At 42.4% G+C, this 17,170-nt stretch overlaps 1 protein-coding gene across 1 annotated transcript in view; it reads right to left on the bottom strand.

The window, feature by feature from the left end:
* The window catches only part of PLCH2 (phospholipase C eta 2), a 34,485-nt gene that overhangs the window by 3,544 nt on the left and 13,771 nt on the right, over positions 1 to 17,170 (bottom strand). The window contains exons 7-21 of the mRNA XM_058818723.1: positions 16,710 to 16,913; positions 15,558 to 15,678; positions 14,182 to 14,353; positions 13,820 to 13,927; positions 12,498 to 12,656; positions 11,669 to 11,761; positions 11,103 to 11,203; positions 10,695 to 10,792; positions 10,191 to 10,373; positions 9,318 to 9,425; positions 9,020 to 9,144; positions 8,533 to 8,617; positions 7,963 to 8,109; positions 7,006 to 7,085; positions 1,745 to 2,792 (exon numbers count right to left, since the gene is read on the bottom strand). Coding sequence (XP_058674706.1) covers positions 1,745 to 2,792; positions 7,006 to 7,085; positions 7,963 to 8,109; positions 8,533 to 8,617; positions 9,020 to 9,144; positions 9,318 to 9,425; positions 10,191 to 10,373; positions 10,695 to 10,792; positions 11,103 to 11,203; positions 11,669 to 11,761; positions 12,498 to 12,656; positions 13,820 to 13,927; positions 14,182 to 14,353; positions 15,558 to 15,678; positions 16,710 to 16,913 — 2,832 coding nt within the window. The remainder of the gene's footprint in view (positions 1 to 1,744; positions 2,793 to 7,005; positions 7,086 to 7,962; positions 8,110 to 8,532; positions 8,618 to 9,019; positions 9,145 to 9,317; positions 9,426 to 10,190; positions 10,374 to 10,694; positions 10,793 to 11,102; positions 11,204 to 11,668; positions 11,762 to 12,497; positions 12,657 to 13,819; positions 13,928 to 14,181; positions 14,354 to 15,557; positions 15,679 to 16,709; positions 16,914 to 17,170) is intronic.

A 17,170-nucleotide genomic window follows, 5' to 3' on the forward strand; every position in this document is an offset into this window, starting at 1 on the left:
AATATTATTAAATATATTCATATTATATATTATTTTTAAATATAGATTTATATATTTATATTTATTTATATGTTGTATATTTATATATAAGATATATCTAAATTATTGTTATATATTTATATTATATAGATAATGGTTATTAAATGTATTTATTTAATATATAATGAAGGGCCAGCTATAGTTTCCTGCCCTATCCCAGGGCACTTCCCCCAGCAGAATGCCAATTCCCAAGTGCAGCCCTGGAGCTGGTTTCCCTGGTTTCCTGGCCCAAGGCATGGCCTTGCAGGAGTTTGGGAAAGGGAGCTGTTTGTGCAAACAGAGGGGCTGTCACTGGACCAGCAGCAGCCAGTCCAAGGCACCATTTCACCATTTTAAGGGTTTGCTGATTCCATGCTTGGGAAGTCAGATGGATTTAATCAAATTTCAAGCATATCACAATATTTGTTTTGTGACTTGGGGGGCTGGCAGGGGAGCTGGCACTGATAATGGGAAATGGTTTCATATGTCACAGTCCTCAGAGTTTGTGAAAAGCCCAATGCCAATAACTTAGGCACAGAAAGAGTTCTGCTGCTTTGGATTAACTGCAAGTCACGGGAACCAGCAAATTTCTCCCCTCCCATTGTCCTGGTATTTTCCTAAAAGCCTGAAGCAGATACTGAAGCACCAAAATCATTTCCCTGTCACTGAGAATGTAATCATCAGTGTCCAGATTTCTTGGACAGTTCACAAGGAGGGTGAGGCCTTTGAGGAGGAGCTCTTGCAGTCACAGCCAAAAGCTGCATTTCCTACTTTCTCCTTACAGTTCTGTGAAGCAGAACATTCTTATCAAAATCTCTTTCCTTCTGTCCCATTCCTGCCAAATCAGGAGGTTAAATGCCATTTTTCTTACTAAAAGCTATCCTTTGATTGCCTCTGCTTTGATTTCCCATCTCTACAAACCCCCAGTCCATGGTCTAGGTGCAGCCACACAGCCCCAGTTTGAAACAACCACAAAATGCTGCAGCTTTAGGAACTTTCCTCTAAGTTTTGGGCACATTTTGGGTGGCAGTGGGGAATGGCAGGAGTGCCCCAGCCTGGCTGATGCCAGGGAGCAGCAGATCACACACCCTGCCCTCAGGCCAGGAACATCACAGCACAGCAGAAATGTTTGCACACACATTTAGAAGCAGAATGGGCTGCTGTGTTTATAAAATAAAATAAAATCTCCTGAAGAGAGCAGAGAAATCCATCCAGTAATTCTTGGACTGACAGCTGTGATTTTGCAAGGTCTTTGAGGAGGGAGCAGGTTTAATGTTATCAGAGAGGACATTAGACATCTTTCCTCAGTGGAACACAAATGGAAATACTGTTTGTTGATGTGGGTTTTCCATATTCAATCTCACTTAATGCTCTGGTTTGGATCTTAAAATTTACTTAGTATCATACCACAATCACTAAGAAAATCAAGGAAACAAAAAGCCCTGAACAAACAACCCCAACATTTATGGACTACTGACAGTGCCACTACTGCAGATGGTTAACTAGGCATGGCAAGGACTAAGCTAAACCAGACACGTCTACAAAAAAAAGAAAATAAAAATATTTATGCAGATTTTTTTTCTTCTGTCATTGCCAAAATTAAAAAAAAAAAAAGACCTCTTGACAGCCAAACAACATGGAGGAGCTTCTAAGTAAGGATGCTACGCAGAAGCTGAGACAATGATGTGATCTACAGTGGAGAAGGGTGAAGAAAATCTGGTCTTACCAGTAAAGAATATAGGGGATTTACTTCGAATTTCCTCCAATTTTTGAACGAACAAGGCGTTCATTTCCCTCTGGAGGGTGCCCACTTGCCTTCGAGAAGGTTCAGCCCAGTGCCTGGGGAACTCTGGGCTTCCAAGGCTTTCTAGACTGCTGGAGTTGGAGGACACAGAGCCATTGCTGGCTGCAACCAGGTTGACAGTGCTTCCATACTTGCCCCCAGAGTGGCACTGCCAGCGCTGCCGGGGCTGAGCCTTTATCCCGTGGCCCTTAGAGTCACCACTCGTCTTCCCTGGGCTCACAAAGGCCTGGCTGCTCCTCCTCAGGTCACCTGCAGGTCCAGGGCTGCTGCAAGGCTGCAAATCTGACAGCGGCCTGGGCTGCCCCCTGACCACCCAGGTGTGCAGCTCTACCCTCTCCTCTGCACTGCTGCCCTGCCCGGCCTGCAGGGGCTCTCTGGGCCTGCCAGGGTGGTCACTCCACGGCCCCTCGGGGTCAGGGCTCTCCTTGGAGCCAATCATGCATTTCATGCAGTTGGTGGCCACTCCGATCCTGCCCGAGCTGTTGATGGCACAGCGGGCGAAGACGCTCGGCTTCTCGCCCAGGGGCTCCTGCAGCCTCACCCTGTGTGCCCTGGGCAAGGGCTCGCTGAAGGGAGCCCCGGGGTGGGCACAGCTCTGCCCTGGCCCCTGGGCACAGCCCTGGGCCTTACCTTTCAAGCCCTTGCCAGGTGCCTCCCCACCGGCAGCGTCTCGGGGAGCTGGGGACGGGGAAGCGCTTTCTGGCTCTTGCACAAAGCGAGGCTGGGAGGCAGCTTCCACTTCCCTCCCTTCTCCAGCCCCTGCAGAGCTGCTGTCCTTTGTGTCAAAAGCAATTTCTGGAAAGCCCTTCTTGTTCTTCTTCTGGCTCTTGGTGGGTGCACTGGCCGTCCGTCTCAGGATGTGGCTGCTAAAGGAATGTTTGCGATGGAGCTGCCCAGCAGCATGACTGTCCAGAGAGGCCTGCTTTGGATTTCTGAGAAACAGCCCTTTTAGACCTAGAGCTTGTTTGGCCTGCAAAAGAAATAAGAAAAAAATATATATATTTAAAAAAAAATTAAAAAAAATATATAAAGGTCCCTCATAAAAAAATACAAGGCTCTTCCTCTGAGCACAGGAACTCATGAACAAATATCGCTCACACACACTTTCCTGATATATTCCTCCCATCAGCATGAGAACTAACCCAGAAATAGGACAGGCATTAAAAATGAAAAAAAAAAAAAAAATCACTAACAGCAGCCTTGCAAAATAACACATCTCTTTTTTTTTTTTTCTCAGCTATGTTTTTAGATAACATTTTGCAGCCACACTTATCTCTGTATTTGTCATCGTTTCCTTTCTAGCATGTAATTACTTACAACATCTACATAAACATTAGAGCTATTGAAAAGACAACAAAAAAAAAAAAGGAAATACTTCTGTCTACAAGGCTTTCATTCTGAAAGCTGAAGAGTTTCTCAGTTTCACCCAAAGCAGATGTATTTAAAATTCCTGCTGTAAAAGCATTTTCTAGGAACTGTTGGGAAATAAAGACTGACCATAAAATAGAATATTTTTTTCAATATAAAGGAGATCTACACTTGAATTGAATTGAGCTCTGTCATGAATAGCAGTTAACTATACACACACAAAAGATCATGGAGTATTTCATTTTCTACCTGTGTAATTACATTTTGGGGTAATTTTTCCTACCATACAACACTTATCCCAAGACACTGGTGTATGTGTTCAGCACTGAGGAAACACACTACAAACAAGGGAAGTTAGTCAGTGTCACATCACAGTTCTCCACAGCCTTCAGTAGTTATTTAAGCATTGAACACACAAATTCACCCTCATAAATCTCCCACCACCATACAACTGATTTACATTTCAATGAGACAGAGTTCCAGCATTCCTGCAGACATTCCAGGTGTACTTGCCAACCTCCCAAGCCCAGGCTGATGCCTGACTCAGCGCTGGTTTGCTCTGAGCACTGACATCACTTCAGGCACAGAAAGGATTTTCTCTTTCAATCCACTTCTCCCCCTTTGCTCTCTTTATTTCCCAGCTGGATCAGACTTTTGAGCAGCTGTAGCATCAAGAATGAATAAACCCAGGGTGGATCATGACTGAAGTGCATTTTAGGAAGGCTGTGACAGAACCTGACCAGCAGCCACACTCGCTGTCAGTTCCAGTTCTGCCCTGTGATGCCACATGAGGTCACATTTCTGCAGTGCCAAACAATGGCACAGAAGGGTCTCTTTTAAATAACAATCGTCTTTCGCCCAAAATAAATATTTGAGTGCCTGCTTGAGCATTTCCAGTCCTGCTGTGCAGGACTTAATGCAGATGTTGGCTGCCCTGTGCACTGAGCCCGGGCTAAGAGCTGATTCTACCCCAAGCTGCCATGTGGGACCAAGGTTTATTTGGCTGACACAAGAAACAGTAAAAGTGTTTATAATATTATTTTTTATACAATATTTAGTCAATTATAATTGACTGAAGTTTAGTTATCATGTGCCAATTTCCAGTGTGAGTAGGACATTATCAAAAATTACCTTTAAGATAAGATAAAAGATAGTGGGGTTTGATTTTTCCCATGCAAGGCAAATATTAAATATTGCAAAAATCTTCTTTGATAGCCAGACTATTGAACAGTCTGCTTGGATTACTGGGAGACAAGTTGGCAAGTACATGAATTTATTGCTATAAAAATCAGACAATATAAATATTTGCAAAACCCAGAAAAAATTGTCATACAAACAACACAGACAAATAATATCCACCAAAAATAAAAGGGAAGCACTGATGGAATGGGTGGCACGCAGTGCAGGGCCCAAGGTGTCATTCTGACTTGTTTGCTGCAGCTTTATTAAGCTGGACACTGTTGCTTGAATCAATGGAGTGATTCAAGAACACAAAGGCAGATTTGATTAACTTACGGGGGGAAAAAGTTTTAAAAGAAGGAAAAAAATAAAAGAGAGCAGTTTTGAGGGAGATCCAGGACACTGTGCTTTCAGCTTCCAGCCCAGCTTTTACAGGGCTGTTTCACTTTGGAAAGCAGACTTGAAAAACAGCACAAGAGGCTTTCCCCCAGTTTAGCAAATTATTCACTGTCAATGTTGTTTTCTGTGTGAAAGAAAGGGTTTGAATTGCAGCCCTCCAGAGAAAGGGCAGGAGAGGGAGAGGCTCAGAGAAGGGGGAGAGTGGCAGGAATTTTATCCTGGATCTGCTTCACTCTGTGGCTGTCAGTGACCCCACAGGGGTGACCCAGCCAAATGTCACAGCTCATGTCCCATGAGTTGGAGAGCTCAAAGATGCTACCAGGGAGAGGTTGATGCTAATGAAGCCACCAGCTCAAGGCATGCAGGTGTGTGGTGGTGTCTGCACCTCCCTGGCACAGGAGGGGTACCTTCAAGGCGTCTAAAAACGCTCTGCTTCTAAAAGGAGACTTTTGTGACATAGAGAAGCCCACTGAAATCACAAACAGACAGAGTAAAGGCAGAGTAACAGTGAGGGAGGAGCTCAGAGATAGGCACATCTAGAAAAACCACAAGAAATTCTGCACTACATCAGCAGACCACAGAAGAGACAGAAACCAAGAAAAGCCTTTCTTGGAAACAAAGCAATCTGAAAGAGATTTCACACATAAGTTAAGATTATTTTTTTTCACCTAAGACTGTTTTAGTAATACCAAGCTACAGCCATTTATACAAAGTCCCAGAATGTAAATGTTTGCATTAGAATCCCTGGATTAATAAAGAATGGGTAAAACCAATTAATAAAGAATGGGTAAAAACCAAACCAGGCTGATAACTGGGGTGATTTTTCTGTCCATAATTAAGAGACGAGAAAAGAAAAAATTCTAATTTGGACAGCAGTCTGTTAAACAAAAATCAAAGCAAAAAGTGATTCAGGTAGACCAAACCAGAAAGGGACGTGTAATGTTTGTTCCGCATTTTCAGTAGTTTTTATTAAAAATTATAAATTTAAAAACAAAACAAAACCACAACACAGATTTTCCTTCCAAATCCTTGTATTTTGTCAGTGCACAGAATCACTTCCTAACACCAGCAAGCCCAGAGAGACTGGGCAGTGACAATGAGAAGCACTCAGGGAACACCAAGAAAAATCTGTGTCCCCAAAAAACTGCCAAAGTTTCAATGGGCATTTACCCTTCTGCAAACTATCACAGCCAGTCACTCATGAAGAAGTTAGTAAGAACAAATAATTATGAAAGGCTTAGGAAATTAAGGCTAAACAGAGAGAATTTGCCAGAGGAGGTTTGAATTGAAAACACTTCAGTGATGAAGAGGAGGAACATTGGCCCTTCCATTAAACACTGCTGGCAAGGGCAGTGACTTGGAAGCTGAGTTGAGTAACTAAGTGATGATTAAAGTCTAAAAAAGCTGTTTTCCTGTTCAGGATTGCTCGAATTTCCCTCTGGAGGAGGAGCTGGGCATTCCCAGCCCGCTGGATGCCTCCTCCTGCTGTCCTGATGCTGAAATTGCATTTCACTGCTGCGGGACAAACTGGGATTCTGCAAGGAGCTCTGTACCCGATTTCCTCGGCATTAACAGCACAGATCACTGCACTCAGAGGACAGGAGCTGCCTCCTTTTTATCTGGCCTAGAACAAGTCTGAAATTAGGGCTTTACTTTCGTGGAAATTGAGATGTGGCACACTGAGAGTTGGTTATTTCCTGTGTGTGAAGAAATCACACCCCTAAGAACACTCAAGGAGTTTAAATATGTCCAGCTATTACCAGCATCACCCTTCCTCTGCATTTTAAGAGTTATTATGGCAAAAAAAAAAAACAAACCCAAAGCAAATAAGCTTGTGGAATTTAATTAAATATAAAATGCTGAAACATCAGGCAAAGCCTTTAAAGCATCAGCTTTGCAAGGAGCAAGTGTTCAAGGTTAAGATGTGTCACCTTTGGTTCAGCAAGGTGCACTCATAATCACATTATTTATATAAAAATGTGTGCTGCGAGGAAATAACCTTCCCCTATGGCTTCCTCAAAAAGGCACTGCAAGAATCTCTTTTATCACTTTCCCTGTGATTTGCCTTTATCTCCATGGATATTCAGAAAGATCTCAGGCTACCATGACAAGCACAGAGATCAATTTTACTCCAAATGAACAAAAATGTCAGCCTGGCCCTTCACCCCCTGAGCTTCCCTGGTGTGATACAAGGTGCTGGCAGCTCCTGCACACCTGCACACCACAGAGACACTCACCTTACCACAGATGTCATTTATTGCCACATGCACAAAGATGGAAGCCTCTTCTATGCCCTCCAGGTACACGTGTCTGTAACCTGAAACAGAGGGAGCAGAGCTGGAACAGGGCTGGGACAGGAGGAGCAGCTGGAGATTTTCCTTTTGTCAGCAGCAGAAGAGATCAAGGAGGATTCTCCCAGCTCCTCCTCACAGTGAGGATCCATCACCTTGCCACACTCAGGTGCACCTGAGCCACAACACCTGCAAATTTCACCCCCATTTTTTGTCAGGATCTCATAAAACAGCCCTGTCCTGTTTCATCCAGGCTCTGTTATTGCTGCTGTCAAGCCATGATTTAAACTTGACCACATTCTCTCCTCTGGACTTTTAGTTCATTATTTAGACTGCAAACCTTTCATCCAAGGTCAGTTTAGTGAGACTAGATGGGTTTTTTTAATCTTAAAGAGAAACTTTTTTCTTGACTTTGAAAGGAAAGAAAAATACACACACAAGAAGTTTTAATGTGAAGGAAGACTGAAATGAAAACAGAAAGAGGAAATTGTCGGAAAATGGCATTTAATGGCCTGGATCCCATCATTAGAACAGGTAACTTTCTGTTCTGTGTTAAACTACTACTCATAGTCACAAAACCAAGGAAAATTCTAGAGTTTTTTCAGAAACTGGTGCGAAGAAAGAGAGGACAAAGCACTAAAGGAGTAAAGTATTTAAAACCCACAGTATTTGCCCACCCTGCTTAGCATTCTTACCCATTTTATCAAAATCTAGTCCCAAAAGTCTGGAGTTAATTGATTTAGTCTTCATGACCATATCAATCAGGAGCTGACTCAGACAGAGAACTCAGGGCCCAAACTCCAGCCTCTTGTTCTAACTAGAAATTTCTGCAGCAGATACATTAATTTTGATTTTTCCCAGGAAAATCCCAGCCCATTAATTTGGGATGACTCTTTCTCTCACCTGGCATCATGCTGCTGAAGGCAATTGTCCTCTGGCCGATGAAATCCCTCCCGATGGGGTCGTGGTCCCACACCAGGAACCGGATCAGGGCGATCTCTGGCATGTGCACTGTGAACACCAAGGTCTCCTCCCACATGGGGTTAAAACCTTCCAAAGGGGGAATCAGCTTCAGGAATCGCATTCACAGCAAACAACAAGGCTGCCTAAGCTGTGGTGTCATTCTGGTTTTCCTGACAGATTGATTGTTCTTGGAAAATCCAATATCCCCACAAGGAACAGAGCTGGGTCTTGCCTAAATTTGGCCCTGCCTTTTGACCATGGCAAGGTCAAAACACCCTTCTCTCACACACAATGAGAAAACAAATGTTTTGTTTCATACCAAGACCTGCAGCATATTTATACCAACTCAACCAAACAAGTCAAATTCCAAGTCTAATTAACATTAAAATGCTGAAATCCAATTTTCCGTGCTTTGGCATAATAGGAACCAAATATTATCTACTCTTAATTTTATGAAAAAACCTGCCTGAAAGAGGATATTTCAGCCATAAAAATCTCAGATTTTCTTACCATTATCATCAACTACTCTGGTTTGTTCTTTGAAGCAATCAACAGGTAAGCCTATAACTTCTACTTCAACAAATGGATCTATGATCTGAAAAACAAAAAGCAACAAATATTGTAAAGAAAGCGTGACAAAAGTGGAATCCAAGCAAATGGCTTTTACAATATGGGCACTGGACATGAATGTCTGGGTAATTATTGATTCTGAGCCTTATGGAGTGAATTATTAAACTGACAAGATCTCTCTCCTTTTTTTTTTTTTTGCTTCTACTGGAAGGACTGTGTTGGCGATTGAGGAAAACCATCAAAGCACTGCTGTGATGCTTAAAAGTAAAAAAAATCACCTGAAGACGTAGGATATTCATGACCTAATTTATTCATGGTCTGTGTCTCCTGACAAGTAACTGCAGGGTGTGAATTCCTCATCCTTAGCCCAGTCAGAATGGAAATAAACCTTGTGCACCACAAAGTAACAACCACAGCTATCCCATACCTCTCCTCTGTCTCCCAGCATGGAATCACGTGGTTTGGGGAGTTGTTGACCACTGATAATTCTTAGAACCAGCTGTTTCTTCAACTGACCAGGCAGTGGGTCTTCAGAATTTGGGTTAAAGACACCTGTAAGAATAGAGAATCCCATAATGTGAAAGTGCAGCATGACTTTAATTACAGATACCTTCTGGCTCTTTTGCTTCTGGCATCAGAAATGAATCTTTAAAGAAACTGTACCAATCCTCACACTCAGTCCTGTCCTGCAATCAGTGTTCCACTGTTTTGCTGGTTTTCCTTACCTTGACACATGCAGTTGGGTTTGAGGACATAGCCACAGTTCCCATTGGCACTGAATTTGGCCCGGTTCAGTTGCAGCATTCTCCCCTCTGACTGGTAGTTTAGTGCAACTATAAAACCAAAAAAAATCAGATTCCAATTTGACTTCTTAGATGCAAAAAAAATTTAGAAATTCTACGGAACATTATTCTCTTATATTACAGCTTCAGGGAGAGAAGCTCTCCAGAAGAGCTGAACTCTGAAGCCCTCTTGCATTTGAGAAGTTCATTTATTTCCATTTACCAGACAACTCCCTGCCTGTAAGACACATGTTCAAGGTAATCAATGCAAGGATAGTACCAAGGAGGACTCCATGGTCAGCAAAGCTGGATAAGCAGAGGACTCAGAGTGTCCTAAGGGGTGATTCCAGTGCTCCTATTCAAACATCCCCTGGGATTAAGCTCTTTTTTGACCCAGAGATGGGGCAGCTGAGAGGTGTTTCAAAAACTTTTATTCCATTTTCAGTCTCATGTGAAGGGTGAGACAATACAGATGTTATAATTCACACCATCACAATCAGGAGTTAACTATTTCCTAATTACAATACCCTATAAGCATTCCTTGGCCTATCAGCTTGTGTTACACTATGCTGTAAATGTTTTAAAGCAAATCATCTAAAATTACCCCTTGTAAGCCTTACTACAATGCATCTTTCACAGTTCTATTTCTCCAAAGTATCCAGTCTTATTTGCAAGGCCATCCTTTGAAACTTCTTTCTGGTTCCATTTCTCTCCCAACAACATGTCTCCTATTCCGCGGACAGAATCCTCTACAAATCCATTTCCCACAGCATCCCTCCCAAAACAAACCCAACAAACAGAGAAGTTTGAGCTGACCAAGCTGGCAGCCAGCATTCCAGAAGGGCTGGGGGTTGTAGTTGCTGGAGTCCACCCTGTAGGAGGAGGGGTAGATGCGGGACAGCTGGTGCTGGTTGAAGCGCAGGTACTGGGCCGGCTTCTGCTGCAGGATCTGGTGGGCTTTGGTTTCACTGAAAGATGAAACCTGCCAGCTGGAAGAGACTGCAGAGGAGATTAGAGGTAATCTCCTTATTTATTTATTTATTATCTAGATAAAGCTTTCAAAAGTACATAGCATTAGTTCCTTTTTAGCTATCAAGCATCATTTCAGTGCACGCCACTCAGAGGGAACTCTGTTTTCCCTAAATTACAGCTGACACCCTGCTTATTGGGGCAGTTATGGTTGGGAAAGTGAAGCTGAATACGATGATGACCTCATTCTTCATTAAGAACTCTTCTTTTAATGAAAAGATATTTAAGAACATGAACCGTTCCATTTCTTTGTGCAGCAACTATTTTCACCAAACTTTTAGTTCAACTTACTTTCAGTTTCAACATCATGGATGCCAACAGACTTTGTGTATTTCACCAGGTCAGACAGGGCCCTGGACAGCTTCATTGTCTTCTTCTGTCGGCTTACCCTAGGAAGGTCACAAATTAACAGAACAAATTAACTTCCCACCAATTCAGGGGTAAATGTAATCTTTCATATTTAAAAATAAATCAGGGTAAAGAAATGGATGAGGCAGTAAGAGGTCAAAATGCATAAAAGGTTCAATATGCTTGGCTAATGAATCTGAACAGCACCAAGAGATCATTCTGGTGATTTTGTGGCAGACATTGACATCTCCCCACTGCAGCCATCAACAAACTGGCATCTAGACCAGAAGCAAACCTACTTAGTCAGTGCATTTATGCAGGCATATTTTAGCAACAAATCATTTAACAAACCTGCTGTAATGTACAGAGCTCCTGGCTAAATTCCCTTGAGAATCCGAATCATCTTCACCCTCTTCCAGGCTTGATGCCTTTTTCAATTTGCTTCCTTTTTTCTGTGCCAGAAGGAAATAAAACCATAATATCATAAGTGTGTGATCAAAGTTTGAGCAGCTGGCTACAATTCTGCTTTGTTATGCCAATGAGTGTGTTACTTAGAGAAAATGGAAAATGACAGCTTTCGTAACACTCAGCTCTGCAGCAAAATCTGCACATGGGGAAAACTCAGCCCAAGGTCTGAACCTTGTTACAAAGGAAGCACAAATCCTCAGATAAAAGGTGTAAGTTAATTTCTGTGGTTCTCAGTTAGATCTTGGATGCCCTCAGACCTTCATGGAGATTGAATCTGTGTTGTTATGCACAGTGATAAGCAGCTCCCCAGCCTGTTTGTTCACCGAACAGCCTCACAGTGAGGTGCTGCAGATGTTGCAGTTATGAAATTCCTCTCCACTGCATGCAAAAATAAAAATCCCTCCAAGAATCCAGGCTGTGGTGCAGCCCTCACCTTGGCAGGGGCTCACCTTGCGTTTGGAGAAGCTGCCCATGAGGGACCTGCTGTGCCTCTTGCTGGCACTGAAATCTTCCCCGGATTCTGCATCATCCTCCAGTTTACTCTGAAGCAACCAAAGAGAGGAAAAATAACACAGGAGCTCAGACAGAGTGCTCAGGCAGTCTCTGGATATCAGCACAAACAGGAGGGATTTTAGCACTGACTGTTCTGGGTAACATCTCTGCTAAAGGGTCTGGCAAGCCTTGGCCTTGTAGTTGCTCTCACAAGAACTCTCTGATACATCATGTCAAGCATTGGGTTTAAAATACATCCAAACTCACCCCACAGAATGCTTTGGGAAGCTGATTTTTAGCTCTCATCCCTAATTTAGTTTTAATCCCTGGTTATTACACCTGCTTATTGTTGGCAGATCTCCACTGCTTTTTTGATTTGCATGGAACAATCTTCCCAAAGTTTTTGTGGCTTATTACAAAGACTAAAATGAAAATGCCTCATGAAGTGTAGTCTGTGGGCTGAGTACATTTTTATAAATTAGAGTTAATATAAAATTAAAATATACTGAAAATGCATAGAACATAGAGAACTGAGGAACAAAAAGAGCCCAACATTCAAAAGCAGTTTTTTTATAACGGAAAATCAAAATCTTTCTGTTGAAAAGTCATTTCAGAGTACATTTCATGCTCCAATTGCTGTGTGAGCAAGATAAATAGTTTGTGTATCTGACAGTGATGTTCACCTGGCATCATCATTAACTGCATGAATTCAGCTATGAAGCTGAAGTCAATACAAGATATATTTAGTAAACAATGAAACACAAATACAATTAAACACAAATTCACCTTCTTACTATCAGACTTCAGCCCAGCCTTTCCTGAGGATGGGAGAGTGGAAACTGTAAAATTGTTTGGATCTTCACAGTCACGGATTTTGGATTCTTTTATCAGTGAGTCAAGTTTCTTCTTTGCTATATTCTCCACTCTTTTCCTGTTAGCAGATGCCTGCAAACAAAACATTGAACCATTAAGCAAGGCAGTGATGAAGAAAGCATCATGTGAATTCCATGCCATGTCCAGGCTGATTCTGCAGCTGCAATAGGTGCAAGATCTATTGGGTGGAATTGATGGGAGATGCTTTAGAATCCTCTTTTAGCAGATGCCAGAGAACTCCTGTTCCCTGCTCTGTGTGCACCACGGCCCATGTGGGGAAGTGGAGAAATAAAATTAAAAATAAAAATGAAGGGTTTTCTTTTCCACTCGGTCTTTTAAGGGGTGACAGATTGTGTTCTCTCTGTAGACCCCAAGAATTCCCAGCTCCATTTGTCATGAAACAAGCTCTGATTTTCTGAACTCTTCAAAATTTCATTTTGGAAAGCAAACCAGGTGTAGGAAACCTCAGATTCAAAGCATCAGTAAATCTCAGCAAAGTGAACTGTTAATAACAAAGATGGTGCTGTAAAATACTGAAAAGTGATATGCTGACATGTAATAACTTCCAAAAAGCAAAGAAATTATTTTTCTCCTTTGGTAGTCTTATTCACAGAGAAGTTTCTCTTTTAGATCAGATCCATAATACAAAACGAGGAAATAGCCTGAGGGAGAGAGAATGAGAATGCAAACTCTCTCCAAGGCAATTTGGTTTATGTCATTAAATAGTTTTGCTGTGTTTTGTATTGTTTCTGCAAGGTGCAGTGGAATTTGCCAAAAGATTAAAGTGACAAAAAAATAGACCTTTTAAAAAAGGATGAAGAAACAAGGGATTTTCAGATTGAAGCCAGCAGAGATTCTTCTTACAGTAAAAATCAATCAAGCTCAGCATTCAGCAAAGCAAAGGGATGCTCTGTAAAAATGACCACAATTTGATGTAAATAGAATATTTTCTTTTGGGTTTTTTTGTATTTCAGGGGAAGCACAATGTGATACACTGAAGAATCATGAGATATTAATACTCTAAACTTTAATATTCTAAAGTTGAAACATAAACCCTAGAGCAGGTGCTGCTTCCTGTGCCCTTTTGTCAATCTGCCCCCATGAAGATTTAGAACCTGAGCCAGTTTTGATGAACCCCAAAGATCAGATCACACCCAAAATCCAGAGATCTCCCCCAAGGTTTCCTCTCACTGGGATGGGAAGCCTTGACAGACATTTACATTCACTTCACTTACATCTCCATTCATTAGTTTACAGTCATCATCAATCTCATCAGCACTGTCCTCATCAGAAACTTCTCCTTCCTCTGCATCCTCACTGATGTTGGCTGGAAGTTTCTTGCCCTAGAAGACAAATTTATTACAGAGGCAGGGGAGCATGCAGCTCTTGCTATGTCATATTCTAAAAAAAACCCCAAATTATTCAAAGCATGTTATTTCCAGGTTCTCCTGGCTGAGAAGATATTTTTTCTGAACCTTAAGTAGCAGTTTCCTAAGGTCTGCTTTTTGTGAAGTGATTTAAGTTAGGGTACAGTGATAACCAGGCAGAAATCATCACCACAAACAAGAGGAGGGAAAGGAACGAAGCAGGAGTTTACCTTAACCAGGATCTTCCCTTTAAGACTTGCTGGTGAGGGGAGCTTTGTGGAGTCATCGTTGTGCACAGAAGACAGATCCAGTTTGTCTCCCAGGATTTCTGTAAGATACTGAGCCATCTTCTTCTGCTGCACGATGCTGCAGTGGTTCTCAATTGACAGGATCACTGGGTACCTGCAGAAAGCACCAGCTGCAAATTTGGCTTTTACACCATGAGGGCTTTTCCCACTAACAGCAGAGCAGGGTCATACAGATAAACCTGCAGACAAAGCCTCTTCTACAAAGACAGCAAGTGTTGTTTCTAGTTTTAATTTCACTTTTCTCATTTATTGTTGATTATCCAGACCAAGGCCAAGGAACAACAATGCCTGGTTGAAGATAAGACTTGTGGAGCATCTCCTCCAGTGTGGTCAGTGCCAGTAAAACTACACTGATGGTGGATTTCTCTTTAGAGATGATGCTTTTTTAAGATCAGCACAACAGCCAGTCTATAAAGGAGTTTTGCAGGATCAAATTATCAGGGATTCATTCATTAAAAATCAATTATTTCTAACCTGACATCTGGCCTTCATTAGCTCCTCATGAGGATTTGAGCCACACCACGACCAAACTTTCCCAGTTGATTCTGTGATCCCACTTATCCTTTTTGCAAAGGTTTAAAAACGGAGCAATTTCAGAAGGACTGCCTTTGATTTGTTTACCATGACTTCAGGCAAACTGCAAAAAGTATCAGGCTCACAAGAAGTTTACCCGGTCTGAAAATTTAGTGCAAGCTTATTTTCTATTTGTAAAGGCAGATGGGCTGCTTTGGGGAAGCTACTGGAAAATTTTTACAGTGATAAAGTAATTTCTATTTTAAAAAAACCAAAGGTTGCCACACACATTTTGATTGTGTGGAGGACGAGAACAGCAGCTGCCAAGGTATATGAAACTTCCCATGAATAATGCTGATTTTCTGAGCAATGTACCTGTAGGGAAAATAACCTCTTTCTGATGAACACTCTGCTTTGTCCACAATCAGGCTACTCTCTCTTTGGCTCCTTTATTCCCTGACTTGTTTCCTATCCCTGGAGTACCCAGGTGTAGCCTGGGCAGCACCAGAGTGCACATCCAGAGAGACAAAGTGGTTTAACTGCCACTAAAAACATTCACTGGCAAAACCTGCTGTTCCTCAGGTGTTGTACAAGCTCAATAAATCCAGCTCCACGGCTCTGTGCAGAGTGTCCCTACTCAGCTTTGCCTTGCTGTTTCTTTCTGAAGGATCTGAAGGATTTTCCCCAGAAAACAACTCCAAATTCTGACGGGAATTCTGGTCAGGGATGTACAAGGATCCCATTCCTAGCCCTGAGACTCAGAGGTTGGCAGGCTGGATACATACTCATTCTTGATAAAGGCATATTTGTTGATAGTTTCAATCACGTCTTTGAAGAGGATTTTGGAAGTCAGGGTGTATCCATGGTGGACAATTGGTTCCCCGTCCGGCCCGTCCCAGCAGTCAACTGTAGGACAGAAACAGAGACACCATCAGAGCAGGAACAGCTGGGCCAGCCTCTGTGGGGACAATAAAACCCTGAAATTCCCTCCAGCAGCCCAGCCAGGTCCATTCCCACCCTGCACTCCCTCCTCTCTGTGCTGAACATCCTTCCTGGGAAGGAATTTCTGAACTAGACCTCGTGCTGGGACCAGGTGACTGTTCCCACTGTCTGAGAGAGCCCCAAGCAAAGAAACTCTCTTAAAAATTGCTGAGGGCTTTATGACAGGAGAGAGGTGACAGAGAGAAGCATTGCTGTCATTGTGCTCCTGCTGAACCTGAAAAGGAAAGCAGAGACTCTCAGCCAGGCTTCTCACACCTCAGGCCAAGCCAAGACCTGCCCATCCCCAGCCCAGCCTGGATTTTGCCTGACTTTTTCTATAATACTTGTCTATTATCATATTTCCATGGAATGTTTTACTCCTCTGAAGCACCCAATGGCACATCCACAATCCAACCTAAAACAAACCATATCTGCCTTCTGAAAAACTGCAAACACTTTGATGGTGAGAACATTAAGGACAATTATGAAAGGGGCAATGTCTCAGAAAGGCAGCACAAGTAGGGATTGCACAAAAAGGTCTCCTGTTCACTGCAGATACTGTCACCATTTCACAGAATACTTCCCTGAGCAGAAATACCCACTTTCCTCTCAGGTGTGCCAGGAACTCTGCCATATTTGCCAGTCTGGCTGTCACACACTTGGCCAGGCAGCACAAGCACCAGTGCACTCTGCCCAACATCAGCATCCTCTCTATAACAGGAGTTTTATAGGTTTTTTCCTCACTACAACAATACCACTCCTCAAATGTCTGTCTCAAGAAAATTTGTCCATTCTATCACAACATTATTTTGTTGTTCTTTATGAAAGGAAAACACCATTTTCCCAGGCTTTTTCCTCTCCCCAGCTACCATGCCTTCTGCAAAAGTCATAAATCTTTCTTCAGAGAGGAGAAACAAAATTACAGAGCTCACTGGCAGCTCCTTTTTGCTCTTTACCTTCCACACAGCGACAGCCAGACTGTAGCACCCATGCATACATGTCCACCCTGGACTGGGACATCAGCTGATCTCCCATGAGGTAGGTGTTGTGTGAAGAGGTAATGAAGTAGTGACTCAGAGGGTAGCTCATGTCCTGGTTCACTTGGTAATGCTCTGGGTTGAAGATGTCCCCCGATGGACTCCGCATGTAATTGGTGAAACCTGTCAACAATCAACACTTTAAATAAGGTTTCATTGATGTTTCACAGTTTCATCCTTTTTGTTGCTGTAACCTTCCTAAAACCAGCCTAAAATGCATCCCTATATTCACCTGCATGTTTAAGATAAATAAATAGCATCACTACACCCAAACTGTCACCATGACCAAGTGCAATTATTGCTTTTCTCATTGCTTTGTACATTTTCCTGCTCTGCCTTTCCTGAGAAAAATATGTCTATTTAATCCAAATAACTTACAA

This window comes from Ammospiza caudacuta, chromosome 22 (assembly GCF_027887145.1).
Source record: "Ammospiza caudacuta isolate bAmmCau1 chromosome 22, bAmmCau1.pri, whole genome shotgun sequence".
Classification (NCBI taxonomy): Eukaryota; Metazoa; Chordata; class Aves; order Passeriformes; family Passerellidae; genus Ammospiza; species Ammospiza caudacuta.